The following is a 22,509-nucleotide window of genomic DNA, read 5'->3' as shown; positions in this document are numbered from 1 at the left end:
CCCCTATGGTGTAGACCCACAGTAACTCAAGCTAAGGTATGTCAACTCCAGCTACGTTATTCACGAAGCTGGAGTTGCACTCCTTAGGTCGACTTTCCACCACAGTATAGTCATAAGTAGTGGCTAAGTATATCTCTAGTCCTGTCTCAGGATGGCTAGTTCTTATATAAAACCTAGATGGGAGTCTCTGATAATCTTTTTCTTGGTTGTTCCATAAGCATAGTCTAAACAGACTATTCACTGGAACTAACCACTGCCATCAAGACTACTAATTAGTATTGACTGAGGCAGTTTTTGTGATCAAGTCAGTCATTGCTCAGCAGAAACTGGACTGAGACCTATCAAACTCTTTTCAAGGCCACTGAGGTGTTAGACTTTCATACACTGCCCTTCCTTAACTATATTTTATAGCATGTTGTCTGCAGATTGACAATTTAGAAAAAATAACTTATAGATGAAGTGTCTACTGTAGGGCTAACATAAAACTACTTTGAAAGACATCTAATGTAAATATTAATCATATGGAATGTAATTAACCACAAAGTATAATGAAGTCTTCCTCCTATGCAGATATTTGCATATTAATGTAACTTAATATCAGGGATGAAATCTAGGCTTCATTAACCTTAATATGGTTAGGATTTCAACCCATAATGTCTTTATTAGAAGAGAAAAAAAGGCTCTAAAAACTGCCTAAGGTGTGCAACTTTTGCTAAAACTTCTTTTGCAGTAGTAGTGAGGGAACAAAGGACACACCTGGAAGTGAACCACTGAAACCAATCAAAACCTAAACTGCTAGCACTACACACCCTATAACAGCCAGTCACAGGTATGGGTACCCTGCCGTGTTTATGAAAAGTGCTTTATTATAATTCTCATCCTTTCTAGGAGCGGTCATTATTGCACATGCTACTGTTAAAGAGCACACAAACACCAAGATGGGGAGAAATGCCAATATTCAGTAAAACAACATGCAGGAAAGATTCCAACCATCTGACAATCTAGAAGTTAACAAGGAGGGGGGCTGTCTTTAAAAGGTCTTTTTAAAAGTATGTATTTTTAAATGTCTGCTGTGACCTTGACACTATACAAGACACACAAATGGAGGAATCTGGGTTTCCAGAAGGTAGAGACAGAAAGTAATATTGAAGAACATAGTATAGGTTCGAGGCTGGGAGCGGAGTCTGGCCAGCTGGGCAGCTGCTGGGGCCGGGAGCAGGCCAGTGGCTAGAAGGGAGCCAGCCAGGAGGCCAGTGCCCTCGGGAGAACCCTGACCTCCCCTGGTCCTGCAAACTCCCCTGTCTAGGGCCAGGCAGGTCCCCAGGGTGACAGCCCTGGTGAGGCCAACCTGTATTGCTGTTCAACCACTAAATTTTCTTGCTTTCAGATTAGTACAGGTTGAACCTCCCGACCTGAATGGTCCCAAAGGAGGGATTTTGCTGAACTAGGGGAGGTAATTTCTGCCCCCCTCCCACCGGCCCCCCAGCCTGGCTCTACTCCTTGCCTGGCTTCCTAATAGGCTCCCCATGTGTGACCAGCCCTGCGATCCCGCCACTGGGGCTTTCAGGGTACGTCTAGACTACAGAGTTTTGTCGACAGAAGTTTTGTCGACAGATACTGTCAACAAAGCTTCTGTCGACAAAGAGCATCTACACTACATTCAGTTCTGTCGACAAAGCAAGCTGCTTTGTCGACATGGCAGTGTAGACGCAAGGACAGTTTACATTCAATAACGCCTTCTGTCGACAGAACTCTGTCGACAGAAGGCGTTATGCCTCGTAAAATGAGGTTTACCAGCGTCGACAAAACTGCTGAGTTCTGTCGACGTTATGTCGACAGAATTCAGCGGTAGTGTAGACGCAGGTATAGTTTTGTCGACAAAAGTCCACTTTTGTCAACAAAACTCTGTAGTCTAGACACACCCTCAGCTTCACCATGGCAAACCACTGTCCCTCTGCTGGTACTCCCTGCCCTGCCAGCCCTGTTGCAACAGCACCAGCCCCGCCAGCTTTCAATCTTGATGCACCTGCCCTGTTGCCCTCCCGCCCCTTGTGACACACTGCTCCTCAGCAGCCGGGGTTCCCGACCAAGCTAGTCCTACTGGGGCAGCACCAGCCCAACCGGGGCTCATGGCCACACCACAGAAGACTGCTGCCCTGCCAGAGCCTGCTGGCATTCCAGCCACTCTGCCACAGGCTCAGTCCAAATTCAGCAGCAGGGCTCCCATCTGCTGGCCTACCCACAGGCAGCCTGGCTGGGTTCCTGGCTCCTGGCCCTCCACTAGCTTTCTCTGGTTCAGCAAAATCCATGATCCTTCCAGATCAGGGAGTCTTGGTTCAGAGATGTTCAACCTGTAGGCTACGTCTACATTGGCAAGATTTTGCGCAAATACTTTTAACGCAAGAGTTTTTGCGCTAAAGTATTTGCGCAAGAGAGTGTCTACACTGGCATGTGCTTTTGTGCAAGAGATGTGCTTTTGTGCAAAAGCATCTGTGCCAGTGTAGACGCCCTCTTGCGCAAGAAAGCTCTGATGACCATTTTAGCCATCAGGCTTTCTTGCGCAAGAAATTCATGTTGCTTGTCTATACTGCCCTCTTGCACAAGAACACTTGTGCAAGAGGGCTTATTCCTGAGTGGGAGCATCAGAGTTTTTGCGCAAGAAGCACTGATTTCTTACATCAGAACATCAGTGTTCTTGCGCAAGAACTCGCGGCCAGTGTAGACAGGCGGCAAGTTTTTGTGCAAAAGCATTCACTTTTGCGCAAAATCTTGCCAATGTAGACACGGCTGTAGTGTTTCAAAGAAAACAAATGAGAACCAGAGTACATGATATTGGTTAAAATCATCCAATTTGAGTTCCTACATGTAGAGGCCTACCTACATATTTAGGCACCTCAACAGGTAGCCTGGTTTCACAGGTGTTCAATATCCATTAAAGTCCATGAGAGTTGCAGGTGCTTGGCATCTTTGAAAACCAGGTCATTTATTTATGTAACCAACTCCCAACTTTGAAAAACTGGTGGTTAATTAAAATAGATGGTAAAATACAGAGAATTCATTTTAAGTGCTTGAAACAAATTATTGGCAATCTACATTGAAATACATTAGGGCAGCCTCTGGCAGTGATTCTCACATGGCATCCAGAATTCAACTTAGTGTGGCTAAACTCATGTTTAACTGCTAGTCATCTGTCATAAAACTGAAGGCCCAAGAGTATAAATGGTTAGTGTTGCCAGAAATATAAATGTAATGCAGTTTATTTTAAAGATCAGGCTGACTCTCCCCTTTCTCTTTTCTTGCCAAAGCCTGTGACCCAAGTCTAGGTAGGTTTCAACCCCATCATGACAAATGGCAGGGCCAGGAGCTGCTTGTACTCATAGCAGGCCTAAACAGAACAGGAATGAGGATATCTATGACTCCCACCTTTAAAATTTGCTTTAGGCTTTTGTTGTTTCCTGAGAAACATAACAAAAACTCTTCTGGTTTCATCACTTCTCTTTAATTTGTTTGAACAGCTGAAGTTTTCTTCACAGATTGAAGTTATAGCCTCTTTCTAGTATCAAAAAACTTACATATGGATATTTATGTATGTTCCACCCCACCCAGATGTAGGGCAATGTTCTTTCATAGCATTTCAAAGCTCTCCCTGAAGCTGGTCTGAGAGCCATAGAGGGTCAGGTGAGGGTGTGGATGGTGGGTAGCTGCTAAGATACAGGATCTATGCAAGCTTGACAGAGATATAAGTCATTTGGAGCAAACAGCATTCTTGAACAAGATCTGGTGTATACAACACGTGGTAATGATCAGTTGTGTTGGGTTGCACTCTTATTGGTGTCATTCTTGTGGCTAAAATGCCTGATGTTCTTATTCTGCATGGATATTAATTATTCTTTTGGCTGGCACCCTCTACTGTTTGGTGAAGAAGTCTCACCCATACCCACCTGGGGGGAGGGAAGAGTGTGTCTCCGTCTACTAATTAGCAACGACTACAATTTAGCAACTTGCTAGCCAGTTTAGTTCTGAGAGGTATTCGGATCTGGAGTGAGAAGCAAAGATCAGGATCAGCCAGAGGTGAAAATGGTAGAAGGAGTGGGAAGCCATTCCAGCACCTGGCGGAATTGAGGTGAGTGGTTGTGAGGGGAGCCATAGCAGAGCTAGAACAGGTCAGGACAGGTTGAAAGAGTGGGGGCAGTTATGGCATGGCATGATTAGACTGAAGGAGGCTGTGGGGAGCTGGTGCAGTATATGTGGGTGAGGATCACGACACTGTCCTTTGGGGACTGGCACACAGAGGAGGTGGTCATTCAGGGAAAGGGAGAGGAGGGCAAGTGCTGAGGCAGGACTGGCACAGTGAGTGGAAGGACGAGCAGCTCAAACAGAGGTGAGATGAAAGGATGGCGGGAGTTGGCACAGAGCGCCAGGAAGAACTAGGATAGGATCAGGCTCCCATGAGGGCAGGCTTGGGAAAGGCGCAAATAGGGGGGGTGTATAGGCAAAAAGTGAAACCGCTCCGTTTTTGTGACGGTCACAGTTTCTGTCAAACAAACATGACATTCGGTATAACTGCTCAGGAATTGCTACCTTTGCTGGCTGGTTGCAAATTCAGAGGAACTGTGTTTTTTGGTAGAAAAATCTCTCAATTTGCTACCTCCTTGCTAACGGACTCAGGGGATGCTGGTGTTTTGCCTTGGGCAGGGGCCTTTTGCTCCTGGTCCATGGGTCACAAATTCAGAGGAACTGTGTTTTTTGGTAGAAAAATCTCTCAATTTGCCCAAAGTAGCAAATTCTGAGAAGTTAGTGTTTTGCTCGCTACAGGGGCGCCTCAGCTTTAGGTGACGCTGTGGGAGCTAGAATCGGGTTAGGCTGGGGCAGAGCCTAAGGGGCTGACAGAAAAGCGAGGCCTCGGCCGGACAGATTTAAGTGAGGAGAGGGGCGGGCGGGGGTCGGGGACAGAGACGCCCCAGCCCCTCCCTGCGCGCCCAGAAAGTTGTTGTTGGGGCGGGAATCCCCGGCTCGCTGCTTCCGGGTTCAGGCGCCGCCTCCGCTCGGTGCCCGGAGTGGGAGGCTCGGCGGCGGGGGAGCTCGCACGGCAGCGCTCTGCTCCCCACGATGGCGGGGTCGCTGCCCATTAACCTGCTGGGGGAGCCGCTGCTCCGGCGGCTCAGTGGCGTGCTGGACCGCGCAGATCCGGGCCGGGGCTGGAGAGACCTGGCGCAGCGAGCCGGGAGCCACGGCAGGGTCAAGCTGAGGTGAGGGCAGCCCCGGGGGGCGCCGAGGCACCGGCGGGAGCGGGGGAGTCGGGACGAGCCGGGTCGCAGGGGCTGGCGCTGGATTGGGCGGGGAGGAGGCACAGGGGAGCAGGCTTCAGTGAAACGAGCTGCCGCGGGGAGCCTGGCACGGAGAGGGAAGAGCCCTGGAGGGGGGGGGGGGCAGGTGAGGGAGTGGCTGGGGGCTGGCAGAAGCAATTTGAGAGCCATGGGGGGGGGGGAGGAGGCTCAGGTGAGGGAGTGGCTGGGGGCTGGCAGAAGCAATTTGAGAGCCATGGGGGGGAGGCTCAGGTGAGGGAGTGGCTGGGGGCTGGCAGAAGCAATATGAGAGCCATGGGGGGGAGGCTCAAGTGAGGGAGTGGCTGGGGGCTGGCAGAAGCAATTTGAGAGCCATGGGGGGGAGGCTCAAGTGAGGGAGTGGCAGGGGGCTGGCAGAAGCAATTTGAGAGCCATGGGGGGGGGGAGGAGGCTCAGGTGAGGGAGTGGCTGGGGGCTGGCAGAAGCAATATGAGAGCCATGGGGGGGAGGCTCAGGTGAGGGAGTGGCTGGGGGCTGGCAGAAGCAATATGAGAGCCATGGGGGGGAGGCTCAGGTGAGGGAGTGGCTGGGGGCTGGCAGAAGCAATATGAGAGCCATGGGGGGGAGGCTCAAGTGAGGGAGTGGCTGGGGGCTGGCAGAAGCAATATGAGAGCCATGGGGGGGAGGCTCAGGTGAGGGAGTGGCAGGGGGCTGGCAGAAGCAATTTGAGAGCCATGGGGGGGAGGCTCAGGTGAGGGAGTGGCTGGGGGCTGGCAGAAGCAATTTGAGAGCCATGGGGGGGGGGAGGAGGCTCAGGTGAGGGAGTGGCTGGGGGCTGGCAGAAGCAATATGAGAGCCATGGGGGGGAGGCTCAGGTGAGGGAGTGGCTGGGGGCTGGCAGAAGCAATATGAGAGCCATGGGGGGGAGGCTCAGGTGAGGGAGTGGCTGGGGGCTGGCAGAAGCAATATGAGAGCCATGGGGGGGAGGCTCAAGTGAGGGAGTGGCTGGGGGCTGGCAGAAGCAATATGAGAGCCATGGGGGGGAGGCTCAGGTGAGGGAGTGGCAGGGGGCTGGCAGAAGCAATTTGAGAGCCATGGGGGGGAGGCTCAGGTGAGGGAGTGGCTGGGGGCTGGCAGAAGCAATTTGAGAGCCATGGGGGGGGGGAGGAGGCTCAGGTGAGGGAGTGGCTGGGGGCTGGCAGAAGCAATTTGAGAGCCATGGGGGGGAGGCTCAGGTGAGGGAGTGGCTGGGGGCTGGCAGAAGCAATATGAGAGCCATGGGGGGGAGGCTCAAGTGAGGGAGTGGCTGGGGGCTGGCAGAAGCAATTTGAGAGCCATGGGGGGGAGGCTCAAGTGAGGGAGTGGCTGGGGGCTGGCAGAAGCAATATGAGAGCCATGGGGAGGGGGGAGGAGGCTCAGGTGAGGGAGTGGCTGGGGGCTGGCAGAAGCAATTTGAGAGCCATGGGGGGAGGAGGCTCAGGTGAGGGAGTGGCTGGGGGCTGGCAGAAGCAATATGAGAGCCATGGGGGGGAGGCTCAGGTGAGGGAGTGGCTGGGGGCTGGCAGAAGCAATATGAGAGCCATGGGGGGGAGGCTCAGGTGAGGGAGTGGCTGGGGGCTGGAAGAAGCAATATGAGAGCCATGGGGGGGAGGCTCAAGTGAGGGAGTGGCTGGGGGCTGGCAGAAGCAATTTGAGAGCCATGGGGGGGAGGCTCAAGTGAGGGAGTGGCTGGGGGCTGGCAGAAGCAATATGAGAGCCATGGGGAGGGGGGAGGGGGGAGGAGGCTCAGGTGAGGGAGTGGCTGGGGGCTGGCAGAAGCAATTTGAGAGCCATGGGGGGGAGGCTCAAGTGAGGGAGTGGCTGGGGGCTGGCAGAAGCAATTTGAGAGCCATGGGGGGGGTCAGGTTAGGGAGTGGCTGGGGGCTGGCAGAAGCAATATGAGAGCCATGGGGGGAGGAGGCTCAGGTGAGGGAGTGGCTGGGGGCTGGCAGAAGCAATTTGAGAGCCATGGGGGTATTAGGTGAGGGAGTGACTGGGGAGACTGGCGCAGGCAGAGGGAGAGCCATGGGGGTTAGGTGAAAGTGTGGCTGGAGGCAGGGGAGTTCTGGCACAAGCAGTGGGAGAGCTGCAACTCTTAGACTTTGGAACATGTAGTGAGGAAACTACAGTACAGGCAGTCCCCGGGTTACATGGATCCGACTTACATCGGATCCCTACTTACAAACGGGGTGAGGCAACCCCACACTAGCTGCTTCCCCCCAGCAGACTAGGGAGACGCGAAGCTAGTGCCCCCCCCCCAGCATACCAGGGAGTCATGGAGCGGCTTTTCTCAGCAGACACCTCAGCTTGAGAATAAAGGACTGAGGGAAGTGAGGTGTGGGAGAATAAAACTGAGCCCTGGAGAAATGTTTGGCTGGAGTTTCCCCTACAATATGTACCAGTTCCAACTTACATACAAATTCAACTTAAGAACAAACCTACAGTCCCTATCTTGTACGTAACCCGGCGACTGCCTGTATGCTTAGGTGAGTGCTTGGGCAAGGAGTACCTGGCATGGACATTTGGGTGGTGCTTCCATAGTGACAGGTGCAGATTCTCATTAGCTTCCTAGCTGAGTGCAGGGGTGGATAGCTGTTCAAGTACCATGCGAGGCTTGAGAGGCATAAGTCACTTGGGGCAAGTGGCCTTTGTGACCAACAGATGTGTTGTATGTAAAATATGAAAATCAGTTGTGATGGGCTGTACTGTCTTATTGGTTTCATTCTTGTGGCTAAAATGCCTGTTGTTATTCTGTAAGGTGGATGAATTATTCTTTTGGCTGCACCCTCTGCAGTTTGGTGAAGAAGTTTAATAATGTAACTGATGTGCAGGATAACTAACCCTAGACCAAACAGGAAGACAAACATGAAAATTGTTGTTAGGGAAAAATATACTAGTACAAATTGGTGTGCTTTGTAGTCTTGCCAGGATGTCTTTACACTCATCTGCTGCTGAAGTTTATTGGATTTTAGGTCACATTAGCGTCTGTCCCTTCCTCCTCCCCCGAGTATAAAATCCTTTCCCATCACAATCTTCTCAGTTAATGTATAGCAAGTACACGCTAATTAAATAAAGAATTTCTAAACACAAATTTGTTGTGGTGACATGGTTTCATATAATATTTCCATAACTTTAGTTTTCTCCTAATTCTTCACATTTTTAGACTAACCAGAAAAAGTTATAGTACTCTGTGATTAAAGGTGACTCCAAGAGCTTAATACGGAAGTTTAAATGCATGGATCTGTACATCTGGAATTACAGATTGAATCTATTTACACAGTGGTCCCCACAGGGAGCACTGGCCCCGGGCATGCGGCACATGGGCAGCCCGCTCCCGGACGCATGGGGAGCACCGGCCCTGGGCGTGCAGCTATGGGGAGCGCCGTCCCCGGGTGCGTGGCGAATTAGCAGCCCCGCCCCCACGGCGCATGGGGTCGCTGCCCCCGGGCATGCGGTGCATGTGCGGCTCCGCCCCTGGGTGCCCGGCAGCTCCAAAAGGTTGGGGACCACTGTATTTACATTTCATTGCCGTAGAGTTTAAGATCAGAAGGGACCATTATGATCATCTAGTCTGATCTCCTGCATATTGTAGACCACTGAATCTCACCCACTCCTGAAACAGACCCCTAAACTTTGGCTGAGTTACTGAAGTCCTCAACTCAGGGTTTAAAGATTTCAAGTTACAGAGAATGCACCATTTGTGTTAGTTTAAACCTGGAAGTGTCCCGTGCCCCATGCTCCAGAGGAAGGTAGGGATGTCAATATGTAGATCAGTGGTTCCCAACCACTGGTCTGTGGACTGGCGCCAGGCCACGAATTGTTGGTGGCCAGGCTGCAGAGGCTCTGTGGGCTGGGGTTAGGGTACACTGCCTCCTTTCCCACTGCTGTTATTGAGAGGGGAATGGCCTGCCCTGCCTCTCAGCCAACAAGTGCCAAGCAGAGGTGGGGTCTTCTCCTGGATGCTGAAAAGCAGTTCGTGGCACAGCTGCCTTAGAGTAGCCACAACCTGGGCAGTAGTGCTAAGCTGGCATCTGGGAGGCAGCACAGGGCTAGGTGGAGGTGGTGGGGGACTAGTGCTGGGGGGCTCTAGAGGCAGGGCTAATATTTGGGAGCTCTAAGGGGTGAGGGGCTCTAAAAAGAGGGGCTGTCACTGGGGGGTCACTTTGACATCTGGGGTGGGAAACTGGCACTTGAGGGCTCTGGGGTAGAGCTAGTGGGAGATTATGGGGGCAGGGCTGGCACTGGGGGGGCAGAGCTAATATTGGGGTCTGGGGTTTGGCAGTGGGAAGGACTGAGGGGTTGGGTGCAGTGGGGTGCTCTGGAAACAGGAGGCTAGCACTGGGGGGGTCTGTTGGGAGGCTCTTAGGGGTGGGGGACTGGCATTGAGGCATTTGGGGTGGGAAATGGCAAGGGGGGCTTTGAGAGTGGGAGACTGGCACCAGGGGTTATGTGCAGGGGGCTCTGGGGCCAGTGGCTAGTGCATGGGGTTGTGTAGAGGTGGGGGGCCCTAGGGGTTAGGGCTGACATTTGGGGGGCTCAGGGTGCTAGGGTGTGCTCCAGAGCCGCTGCAAACAGCTGGCTTCAGCTGCAGCAGCTGCCCGCCATGTGGCAACTGCTGGAGCTGAAGTTGTCTGTTTGCGGTAGCTCTGGGGGCCAGGGCTTTTGGCGACCCAGTAACATTTTATTTTCATATTTTCATATTAATTATATGCATAACAAATATACAAATAAAATGCTACCAGTCTGCCAAAAGTTTGTGAATGGATTTGCTGGTCTGCAGTATAAAAAGGTTGGGAACCCCGGTGTAGACAACTGCATAATTAAGCCTGGGCTTATCGGTTTATCTTCTCAACTACATGCATTCCTCCCTGCCGGCTGCCCCTGTATCGAAAGCAGCAAGGGGAGAAGCCAGTGCCCATGAGTAGCTGGCTTAAAAGCCGGCTCTCTATGATCACTGGATCCACCTGCCCACTCCCACACTTGTGCTGCTGCCTCTGAAAAAGAGTCAGCAGTGCGGAAGGTGAGGTGGGTAGGCAGCAGCATGGGGAACTGGCTTTCAAGCACCATGTGTGCCTGCTCCATGGACTCACTGGCTCCACGGACCCATGGGCCCCTCCCTCCCAATGCCTCTGTATCAGAGGCAGCTGCGTGGGTGAAGGGAAGGCTGTCACATAGAATCATAGAATCATAGGACTGGAAGGGACCTTGAGAGGTCATCGAGTCCAACCCCCCGCCCTCAGGGCAGGACCAAACTCCGTCTACACCATCCCTGACAGATGTCTATCTAACCTGTTCTTAAATATCTCCAGAGAGGGAGATTCCACCACCTCCCTAGGCAATTTATTCCAATATTTGACCACCCTGACAGTTAGGAATTTTTTCCTAATGTCCAATCTAAACCTCCCCTGCTGCACTTTAAGCCCATTACTCCTTGTCCTGTCCTCAGAAACCAAGAGGAACAAATTTTCTCCTTCCTCCTTGTGACACCCTTTTAGATATTTGAAAACCGCTATCATGTCCCCCCTTAATCTTCTTTTTTCCAAACTAAACAAGCCCAGTTCATGAAGCCTGGCTTCATAGGTCATGTTCTCTAGACCTTTAATCATTCTTGTCGCTCTTCTCTGTACCCTTTCCAATTTCTCCACATCTTTCTTGAAATGTGGCGCCCAGAACTGGACACAGTACTCCAGCTGAGGCCTAACTAGTGCAGAAGCAGCCCTTGTTCATGGGAGCAGCCTCTGTCCATGGGGACCTCGGACCCCCTGCGGACAGAGGCTGCTGCTGCCTCTGTATCAAAGGCAGCAGCATGGGGCCACAAGTGGGAGCTGATCTGCACGGGAAGCCAGTTTTTAAATTGGCTCCCCTTGCAGACTGGCAGCAGCACAGGATGGCAGAAGTCTCCCTGAATGTGGGTCCAGGAGCACACTGGCTGCTGACCTCGCCTCTAGGGACTATCGAATAATCGTGTAACAGATAAAGTGTCATGCAGTTACACGACTATTCAATTACATGCTATTTAACATACCTAGAGGAAGGTGAATCATCTTTGCCCCGGCCCTCACCCAGTCTAACCCTGAGTGGGGAAGTTCCTTCCTGACCTAAATATGGTGATCATTTAGACCCTGAATATGTGGGCAAGATTCACCAGACAATCTTTCTTAAAATATAGCAGTACATCAGTGATGAAAAGCATCACTTCTGAAACACAGTCTTCCTGGAACCACAGTTTGAATCCTGCCATTGGTGACTCATTGTTTATTGTTTCTTTAATTGGCATCCCTTAAATGGAAAGGTGCTCTGTATTTGGTTTTCAGTGGAAATTGTGAAAAGTAAAGTCCGACTTATAAGGATAGGTGTCCGCCCAGTGTCTTGATTAGAATTGTCATGCACACAAATACCTCTGTTATGTGATATGCAGTTCATCTTCATTTCAGGCAGCTTAATAAAAGTAATAGTGTATGCTTTCTATACAGTTGTCATGTGTTTTGAAATCCTTTTGAAAGACATGCTGCATGTGTGTAAGATATTTTAAATACTTCTAGGAAACAATATAACATAGAACTGGGAACATACTTCACATAGGTGGAGTAATTTCTTCTAGAGTCGTATATGTAAATCCACTGCTTAATGGGAATCAGAAATGTACATTCAGAAGACTTTGTATTTGTAGCAATGAACACCAGATTCCTATAAGTAAAATGATTATTTATTTTCATATATTTAGCTTTACTGATATTTCCTTAAAAGACAATCTCATTGTGGGCAAAATTAGACATGAGTATTGCACAAAGATTGGGTTTCTCTTTCTCCATTTTAAATTGATCACATCATGTAGTATGTATACAAATGCACTTAACATATTTGTTTTATTTTAATTTTTTGCAGTTCTCTGGAATTGGAACAATGTTCTCTCAAAGTACTGGAGCCAGAAGGAAGCCCCAGTTGGAGTCTCTTGAGACTAATGGGTGAAAGAGGCTGTACTGTGATAGAACTGATGGAATTCTTACAGGCCCTGGAACACACAGAAGCTCTTCAGTGCCTCAGTCCACCAGGTTAATTTTCATTTTTATATATAATGTATATTTTTTTCTGGAAATTTACCAGAGGGAGGATCCTATAGTTGATAAAAGAATTTATAATTAAAAGCTAGTAATTCTACACTTCCAATTTGGAAACTGAATAAATGTCCATAATCAATGTCTTTCCTCTTCCTACAGAAGTATTGAAGTGTAGTGTGTGCGTGTGAGCTTTTTATTATTTTTTTTAAAGTCTCAAAATATATAAAGTGTTAGGAACAGAAGATTCTTCGTTGAGTAGTGTCCTCGGGGGAGCTCCACTGAAGGTGTCAGGCTCGTCTCGGCACCGCAGCTTGGAAAGTTTTCTGTAGCAGTAGCCCCGCCAGACTGTGCATGCGCAGATGCTGCCTCGCACTGTTTGCACCCTTTCGCATAGCACGGTCCAGCCCCGCCAGTTCCTCCTAACCGTCCATGGCTGCAGACGGAATCCGGATGAGCTCCTCCTTCGTTCTGAGGAGAAACACAAAATGACTAAAAAGATATAAAGTGTTGTTATTCATTCCAGTTTAGCCCCTTCCCGGTAGTCATAGTTCTAGTTTATATCGTTCTCTTAAAAAAAAGAAGAAGTTCATGTATATAGGTATTTAGAGTTTCAACAGTTCAACGTTGCCAGTTTAAAAAAACCCCACCTTATTATTAAGAAAGACTGTGCCTGACAGACTCCTCCAGTGCCACCATGCCTGGTTCCCCCGGGTTCAAGAAGTACGCGACATGCCAAGACGCCTTGCCTGCGTCAGACGGCCATTTGCACTGTTTCAAGTGCCTTGAGGATGGTTGTATCTCCCAAAAGTGCACGCAGTGCTCCAAATTAACCGCCCGCACCAAGCGGGATAGAGAGATGCGGCTCAAAATGCTGCTTTTTAATAGAGCGTTACAGCTGCTGACCACGGAGAAGCCAGCAGATGAGACTTCTGGGCTGCGTAAGTCCCATGAAAAGAGGAGTTCCGCTCCTTCCAGGAGTGTCAGTGCGGGCAATGCACCGGGCACCTTGGGTCTGCCACTGAGACATGCTACTGGCAGGACATGCAAGAACTGTAGCACATCAGCTCTGAGCCCCGCTATTCTGACTGACCCGGCACTGACGGTCTACGCGGTGCTGCAACCAGAATCGGCACCGGCGGCAGCACCGAGAGAGCCTCGTGCCATTTCAAGACCGCCAGCCTCGGCATCGATACCTCTGGCACCGAAACGATCGGCACCGCATCAACAACCATCGGCGCCAACAGCACTGCATCAACAGCCGACAGCGCCACATCAACAACCATAGGCGCCGATGTCCTCGGCACCGACGCCAGCGCAGTTGCTGGCACCAGTGATAACGGCAGCACCGACATCGCCAACACCGACGCTGTTAAATCCATCTTGCTGTTGGGAGATGTCAGAACCAAGAGATTTTACCTCTGCACCGACTAGCCCTTTGGGCATGGCTCCACCTCCTTTGCGTGCCTCTTTGATACCTACCAAGGCACAACGAAAGTCTAGATACGTACGCACACTGACACTGAGCCCTGAGATAGCTGTCTTCTCTCCTGAACCTTTTCCTCCAGCTTCTTATCGTTCAGGAAGCCATCAAGAGTGGTATCTCAGATCTCCGCGTCAATCCCACTCACCATGGCTTTACTATCAATCCTACCGCTCCCGCTCACCTTTGCACTGTACAGTGCGATCAAGGTCACTCAGGTCTCCAACTCCTTCTCGGTACTCTCGTCACTATAGGAGTGCAAGTACCTATTCCCCAAGGTACTCCCATCACACATATCACTGTCACAGCCACCATTACACCTACTACCGGTGTGAATATCCACGCTTGCATAGCGCAGTTTACTCTTCCTGCAGATCGCCGAGGTGCAGACAATCACAGTCTCCGCAGCATCCGGCCCAGGACATCCCACCTCTTCGGCAGGCTCCTTCAACGCCCACAGGTGATGCGCCCTCGACCTCTAGTCAAGATGAGAGAGATGATAATCTGCCCTCCGACCGTGAGCAGCAGCACATGGACTACCCCACGGATCAGTCATCCTCTTTATTAGACAATGTAGTATTTCAGGGTGATTCTTCCCCTCCAGACGACTACAAACAGTTCCAGGAACTCTTTAAGAGAGTAACCCAGTCCCAGGAATAGCAGACCACGTCTCAAAGATCCAAGATAGCACTCCCCTTTGACTAGGTCATCCTGGAGATTGCCAGCGACATCTGGAAAATTCTAGCCTTTGCACTGCCCACGAACAAGTGGGCTGATAAGAAATATTTCTTATCGTCTAAGGATACGGAGTTCTTGTTTACGCACCCTCAGCCCAATTCCATCGTCATGGATGCCCCACAACAGAGAGAAAAGATAGCACAGGGTAGAAACGTGACCACTGATAAGGACGCGAAATGTTTGGATCTGTCGGGCAGAAATTTATTCCTCTGCCACGGCAACCCTCAGGATGGCAAATTACGCGGCTCTCCTCACTGGCTCTCCTCTCCTCTCCAAGCTGGTCACTCTCCTGGAATACTTATCTGAGACCAAGAGGCAGATCTTGAGATCCTGGAATACTTACCTGAGGCTGTAGTGCAGGAGGGCTACAGAGCAGCCCGCACAGCACTAGAAATCACCCTTGATATTGCTGACACAGCCTCTAGGACCACAGCGACATTAGTGGTCATGCGCTGTGCCTCCTGGCTCCACCTGGCATTTGTCCAAAAGGACCTTCAATCAAAAGTGGAGGACTTACCTTTTGATCGTCAGCTGCTTTTCGCCCAAAATATCAATCAAGTCTTCCATTCTAGCAAAGACTCTTGCATGACACTGAGGACGCTCGGGACGTACACTCCACCATACAGACGCAAGAGATTTGGGCCCTACAACAAACAGAGACCATTCTCTTATGCCCGCCTCGCTTCAGGCCATACGATCAGCCTAGACAGAGGCAACGACCACAGAAACGCCAATCACAGCCCAGCAAAGCTTCCAGCCAGCAGCACGCTCGGCAGCAGGTTTGACGTGTCGATTAAGGGACTGCGTGCCATCTCCCTTACAGAGGTGCCACATGTCATGGCCAGTTTATTCCATCACCAGTTGAGACCATACCACCTGCGCTGGTTTGCTATAACCACAGACCATTGGGTCTGAGAGATCCTCACATCAGGCTTCACCATCCCTTTCTCTACTCGGCCCCCTCCCTCCCCTCCTTTCTGTCCCTCTACAAGGACCCCTCTCATGAACCTCTTCTGCACCAAGAGGTCTCGTGCCTACTTACCATTGGGGCAGTAGAGAGGGTACCGGATCAATTCAGAGTGAAAGGCTTCTAATCCTGGTACTTCCTCACCCAAAAGAAGTCTGGGGTCTGAGACCGCAGTTACCGTTACGAGAGGTATTTTCGAGACTCTTGGACTAATCAACTATCTTCCAAAATCTTCTCTGGGCCTGGCCCAGTCCATCGAATTCATTGGCGCCAGACTGGATTCTATGACCTCTGTGGCATACCTACCCACAGACAGAGTTCACTCCATCTGAGACCTATCGATCATCCTGCTTACTGCTCTGGCAGTTTCTTACCTTACCTGCCTGAAGTTGTTAGGCCTTATGGTGTCTACAACGTATGTCATCACACACGTTTGTCTTCGCATGCGGTGCCTGCAACATTGGCTTCTGGCAGTCTACAGACCCGGTATGACAAATATCCACAAGCTCACGTCTATTCCTGCCCGCGTCAAAGACTCGCTCACATGGTGGCTCGACCCTGCCAATACTCTCGCGGGTGTTCTCTTCTGCGCTCAAGCCCTGTCAATCCAGTTTACCACAGACGCGTCCCTTGTAGGCTGGGGAGCACATATGCGACAGCATCAGGTCCAAGGCTTGTGGTCCCACCAGGAATCCCTACTCCATATAAACTTCCTGGAGCTCAGGGAAGTTTTCAATGCTTGCCGCCACTTCGTCCACCAGATCCAGGGAACCACACTACATGTTCTCACGGACAACATATGCACTGTATACTACATCAATCGCCAATGCGGGGCCAGATCCAGAACTTTGTGTGGAATCAATACGCCTTTGGAACTGGGCGATTTGCCATGGCGTCACGCTCCTACCTCCCCAGCAGGAACAATATCATTGCAGATGCACTCAGCAGATCCTTCCACTCCCAGCACGAATGGGAACTCCTCGACTGTGTAGCCCGCAATCTTTTTCAGCTATGGGGCTACTCAGAAGTGGACTTCTTTGCCACCCAGAACAACAAGAAATGCCGCTATTACTGCTCGAGAGCTGGCATAGGCAGCCGATTGAAGGGAGATGCCTTCCTGCTCAATTGGGGGACATACCGTCTCCTCGACGCCTTTCCCCAATTCCACTGATACCCAGAGTGATAAGAAAGATACTAGCCGATGCAGCAACAGTAATCCTGGCCTCGTCAGACCTGGCTGCCACAGCTTATGAAGATGTCGCTATCCCGACCTCAACGACTTCCACAGCTGCACAACTTGCTCTCGCAGCAACGCGGCAATCTTCTCCATCCAAACATCGCCCGTTTGCATCTAACAGCGTGGCTCCTAACTGGCTCTAAGGGCCAGAACTAACCTGCTCCCAAGCAGTCAGAGACGTGTTGGTACAAAGCAGGCGTCAGACCACTCAGAGATCTTATCTCTACAAGTGGCGCCGCTTCCACGCCTGGTGCCATTCACAGGGCATTGACCCTCTCCAGGCGACTATCCAATACATCCTAGACTATACTCCATTTGCATTCGCAAGGCTTGGCGGTCTCATAGACTCATACTCATAGACTTTAAGGTCAGAAGGGACCATTATGATTATCTAGTCTGACCCCCTGCACAGCGCAGGCCACAGAATCTCGCCCACCCCTCTTAGAATAATCCTCTCACCTATGTCTCAGATATTGAAGCCTTCAAATACTTTGAAGGCCCCAACATGCAGAGAGTCCTTCAGCTGTGATCTGTGCCCAATGCTACAGAGGAAGGCGAAAAACCTCCAGGGCCTCTGCCAATCTACCCTGGAGGAAAATTCCTTCCTGACCCCAAATATGGCGATCAGCTAAGCCCTGAGCATGTGGGTAAGACTCACCAGCCAGACACCGAGAAAGTTCCCTATAATGAATGGTCAATTAGTTACCAAGATCATGTTATTTCATCCAACCATCCCCTTATCATAGAATCATAGAACTGGAAGAGACCTCAGAAGGTCGTCAAGTCCAGCCCTCCGCTCTAGGCAGGACCAATCCCATCTAAATCAACCCGGCCAGGGTTTTGTCAAGCCGAGACTTAAACACCTCTAGGGATGGAGACTCCACTACTTCCCTAGGTAACCCATTCCAATGCTTCACTACCCTCCTAGTAAAATAGTTTTTCCTAATATCCAATCTGGACCTCTCCAACCACAACTTGAGACCATTGCTCCTTGTTCTGCCATCTGTCACTACTGAGAACAGCCTCTCTCCATCCTCTTTGGAACCTCCCTTCAGGAAGTTGAAGGCTGCTATCAAGTCCCCCCTTACTCTTCGCTTCTGCAGACTAAACAGACCCAAGTCCCTCAGCCTCTCCTCGTAGGTCATATGCTCCAGACCCCTAATCATTTCGGTCGCTTCCCTAAGAGTCCATTTGGCAGCGTTTTCGGCTTTTCACCCTCCGATAGAGGGCTCTTCTGTCTTCGCGCATCCACTTGCGAAGAGGTTCTTTAAAGATATTTCCAATCTCTACCCACCACACAGGCCTACCTCAGAACCATGGAACCATACCTTTGTACTGGACACTCTTACTCATCCACTGTTTGAACCGCTCGCAACTTGTGACTTACAGACTCTCACCACTAAAGTCGCCTTTCTCCTGGCGATCACGTCAGCCCTCCGAGTTTTCGAACTCGCTGCACTCTCCGCTGATCCTCCCTACACATTATTCACTCAACAGGGTGTCACGTTGAGATGTCACCTAGCCTTTGTGCCAAAAGTTAATTTGTCATTCCACGTCAATGAGCCTATGGTATTTCCTATTTTTTATCGTAAACCACATGCTACGCCCGAGGAGACGCGTTTACATACATTAGACATCAGAAGGGTGCTTGCATTCTACTTGGACAGAATGCGTCCCTTCCAGAAGTCCCCACGATTACTATCATCAGTGGCAACCTGTTCTAAAGGTCAACAACTGTCGTCACAACGTATATCATCGTATATCGTGAACTGCATCACTTGCTGCTACTCCCTTAGGGGCAGGCCCCTGCCCTGTACACCAACAGCGCACACGACCAGGAGCATGGCTACTTCCACAGCATTCCTGAAGAACGTCCCGCTACGAGACATATGCCGCACGGCAACCTTGTTGTCGTCATCCACATTTGCTAGGCATTATGCCCTTGATCGTGTCAGAGCTACGGATGTAGCAGTCGCTCAAGCAGTTCTTTCTTCTGTGCACAGATAATTCCGAAGCACGATCCGCCGTTTGGGTTACTCATACTCACCCACGGGGACATCACTCAAAGAAGAAGAAATTGTTACTCACCTTGTGCACTAACATCTGTTCTTCAAGATGTGTGTCCCCATGAGTGCTCCACGAACTGCCCTCCTCCTGCTTCAGAGCTCTTGTCTTTCTGTATTTCACATGTTCCAGCTAGGAGGAACTGGTGCGTCGGACTGAGTGACGCAGAAAAGGCGCGAACAGCGCAAGACATCTCTGCGCATGCGCTGTCCTCCGGAGGGGGCTACTGCTGGTGAAAACTTTCCAGATTGCGGCGCCGGAATGAGCCCAACACCTATAGTGGAGCACCCATGGGGACATCACCTATAGTAAAGCACCCACGGGGACACACATCTCAAAGAAGAGATGCTAATGCTCAAGGTGAGTAACAATTTCTTCTATCCTCGGAGGCCAAGATGAACAAGTTTTCTCCCTCCTCCTTATGACACCCTTTTAGAGACCTGAAAACTGCTATCATGTCCCCCCTCAATCTTCTCTTTTCTAAACTAAACAAACCCAGTTCTTACAGCCTTCCTTCATAGGTCATGTTCTCTAGACCGTTATTCATTCTTGTTGTTCTTCTCTGGACTCTGTCCAATTTCTCCATATCTTTCTTGAAATGCGGTGCTCAGAACTGGACACAATACTCCGAGGCCTAACTAGTGCAGAGTAGAGCGGCAGAATGACTTCTTGTGTCTTGCTCACAACACACCTGTTAATGCATCCCAGAATCATGTTTGCTTTTTTTGTAACAGCATCACACTGCTGACTCATATTCAGCTTGTGGTCCACTATAACCCCTAGATCCCTTTCTGCCGTATTCCTTTCTAGACAGTCGCTTCCCATTCTGTATGTATGACACTGATTGTTCCTTCCTAAGTGAAGCACTTTGCATTTGTCTTTATTAAACTTCATCCTGTTTACCTCAGACCATTTCTCAAATTTGTCCAGATAATTTTGAATTATGACCCTATCCTTCTGCAAACTTAATAAGTGTACTCTCTATGCCAATATCTAAATTGTTGGTGAAGATATTGAACAGAGCTGGTCCCAGAACAGATTCCTGCGGAATCCCACTTGTTATACCTTTCCAGCGGGATTGTGAACCATTAATAACTACTCTCTGAGTACGGTTACCCAGCCAGTTATGCACTCACCTTATAGTAGCCCTATCTAAGTTGTATTTGCCTAGTTTATCGATAAGAATATCATGCTGGACTGTATCAAATGCCTTAGTAAAGTCTAGGTATACCACATCCACCGCTTCTCCCTTATCCACAAGACTCGTTATCCTATCAAAGAAAGCTATCAGATTGGCTTGACATTATTTGTTCTTTACAAATCCATGCTGGCTGTTCCCTATCTTGCCATCTTCCAAGTGTTTACAGATGATTTCCTTAATTACTTGCTCCATTATCTTACCTGGCTCAGAAGTTAAACTAACTGGTCTGTAGTTTCCTGGGATGTTCTTATTTCCCTTTTTATAAATGGGCACTATACTTGTCCTTTTCCAGTCCTCAGGAATCTCTCCTGTCTCCCATGATTTTCCAAGCTAGAGGCTCAGATACCTCCTCTATCAGCTCCTTGAGTGTTCTAGGATACATTTCATCAGGCCCTGGTGACTTGCGGGCAGCTAACTTTTCTAGGTGATTTTTAACTTGTTCCTTTTTTATTTTATCTTCTAAACCTCCCCCCTTCCCACTAGCATTCACTATGTTAGGTATTCCTTCAGACTTCTCGGTGAAGACTGAAACAAAGAAGTCATTAAGCATCTCTGCCATTTCCAAGTTTCTTGTTGCTCTTTCTCCCTCCTCACTGACCAGATGGCAAAGATGATTAAAGGGATGGAATGCTAGCCATATGAGTAAGGTTCTACTAAATTCATGGTCCATTTTGATACATTTCACAGCCAGCGATCAGTTTCTCATTTTTAGCTGTTTACATCTGAAATTTCACAGTGTTCTAACCATGGGCTAACTCAAAAGGTACCTGGAAGAAGGTCTGATCTCCTCCCCTTCCTTTTTTCTCACCTCCCCAGATACCATGCAAGGGAAGGACAAGTCCTGTCTCTTCTAGTCCAGTAGGGACTCACAGCTAGGAACTTCTTTGCTGGGATGCTTCCAGGAGCAGGGGAATATCAGACCCGTTTTCACAAGTGTTCACAACTGTGTGGTTTGTTGTCCCCTCTCACCTCCCAAATGTTCTTAGCCTATACCTGTGCTGGCAAAACTTTGTAGTGTAGAGCAGGACTTAAAGCTGAGACGTTGAATGTGTGCACAAGTCAAAATGGGGCAACACTCAAGTTAACTGTGCATTAGAGACAGTCTCTGAGTCTGGAAAGTGCAGTGACAGCTTTAGCAATCTGATCCCTATTGCATCTCCTGGCTGTAAATAACTACTCAGTGTAGGCGTTGGATCTGAGTCAGAAAGGGGACATGAAGCTAGAGTGAATGCATCTCCAATCATGGCAGACAGGGGAGATTCCAGAAGACTGGAAAAGGGCAAATATTGTGCCCATCTATAAAAAGGGGAATAAGAACAACCCAGGAAACTACAGACCGGTCAGTTTAACGTCTGTCCCAGGGAAGATAATGGAGCAGGTAATTAAGGAAATCATATGCAAACACTTGGAAGGTAATAAAGTGATAGGGAATAGTCAGCATGGGTTTGTGAAGAACAAGTCATGCCAAACTAATCTGATAGCTTTCTTTGATAAGATAACGAGCCTTGTGGATAAGGGAGAAGCGGTGGATGTCATATACCTAGACTTTAGTAAGGCATTTGATACGGTCTCGCATGATATTCTTATTGATAAACTAGGCAAATATAACTTAGATAGGGCCACGATAAGGTGGGTGCATAATTGGCTGGATAACCGTAGTCAGAGAGTTGTTGTTAATGGTGCTAAATCCTGCTGGAAAGGGATAACAAGTGGAGTTCCTCAAGGGTCTGTTTTGGGACCCGTACTGTTCAATATCTTCATCAATGATATAGATATTGGGATAGAGAGTACGCTTATTAAGTTTGCAGATGATACCAAACTGGGTGGGATTGCGACTTCTTTGGAGGATAGGGACATAATTCAAAATGACCTTAGCAAGTTAGAGAAATGGTCAGAGGTAAACAGGATGAGGTTTAATAAAGAGAAATGCAAAGTGCTCCACTTAGGAAGGAACAATCAGTTCCATACATACAAGATGGGAAGCGACTGTCTAGGAAGGAGCATGGCGTAAAGTGATCTAGGGGTCATAGTGGACCACAAGTTGAATATGAGTCAACAGTGTGATGCTGTTGCAAAAAAAGCAAATATGATTCTAGGTTGTATCAACAGGTGTGTTGTAAGCAAAACTCGTGAAGTCATTCTGCCACTCTACTCTGCACTAGTTAGGCCTCAGCTGGAGTACTGTGTCCAGTTCTGGGCGCCACATTTCAAGAAAGATGTGGAGAAATTAGAAAGGGTACAGAGAAGAGCGACAAGAATGATTAAAGGTTTAGAGAACATGACCTATGAAGCCAGGCTTCATGAACTGGGCTTGTTTAGTTTGGAAAAAAGAAGATTAAGGGGGGACATGATAGCGGTTTTCAAATATCTAAAAGGGTGTCACAAGGAGGAAGGAGAAAATTTGTTCCTCTTGGTTTCTGAGGACAGGACAAGGAGTAAT

At 49.4% G+C, this 22,509-nt stretch overlaps 1 protein-coding gene across 8 annotated transcripts in view; it reads left to right on the top strand.

Annotated features, from left to right (window-relative positions):
- The window catches only part of MALT1 (MALT1 paracaspase), a 120,768-nt gene that overhangs the window by 17,041 nt on the left and 81,218 nt on the right, over nucleotides 1-22,509 (top strand). For 3 of the 8 annotated variants that reach the window (XM_075932616.2, XM_075932615.2, XM_075932612.2), the window contains exons 1-2: nucleotides 4,969-5,249; nucleotides 12,210-12,376. In XM_075932616.2, the coding sequence (XP_075788731.1) occupies nucleotides 5,110-5,249; nucleotides 12,210-12,376 (307 nt within the window). In that variant the 5' untranslated portion in view covers nucleotides 4,969-5,109. Of the gene's footprint in view, nucleotides 1-4,961; nucleotides 5,250-12,209; nucleotides 12,377-22,509 lie in introns of those variants that run through there. The other 5 variants (XM_075932619.2, XM_075932617.2, XM_075932614.2 and 2 more) reach the window with 3 other exon arrangements.

Source organism: Pelodiscus sinensis, chromosome 6 (genome assembly GCF_052426305.1).
Source record: "Pelodiscus sinensis isolate ZL-2025 chromosome 6, ASM5242630v1, whole genome shotgun sequence".
In the NCBI taxonomy this organism is placed as follows: Eukaryota; Metazoa; Chordata; order Testudines; family Trionychidae; genus Pelodiscus; species Pelodiscus sinensis.
Note: the sequence above shows the minus strand (reverse complement) of the source record. Positions and strands in the feature narration are given on the sequence as shown.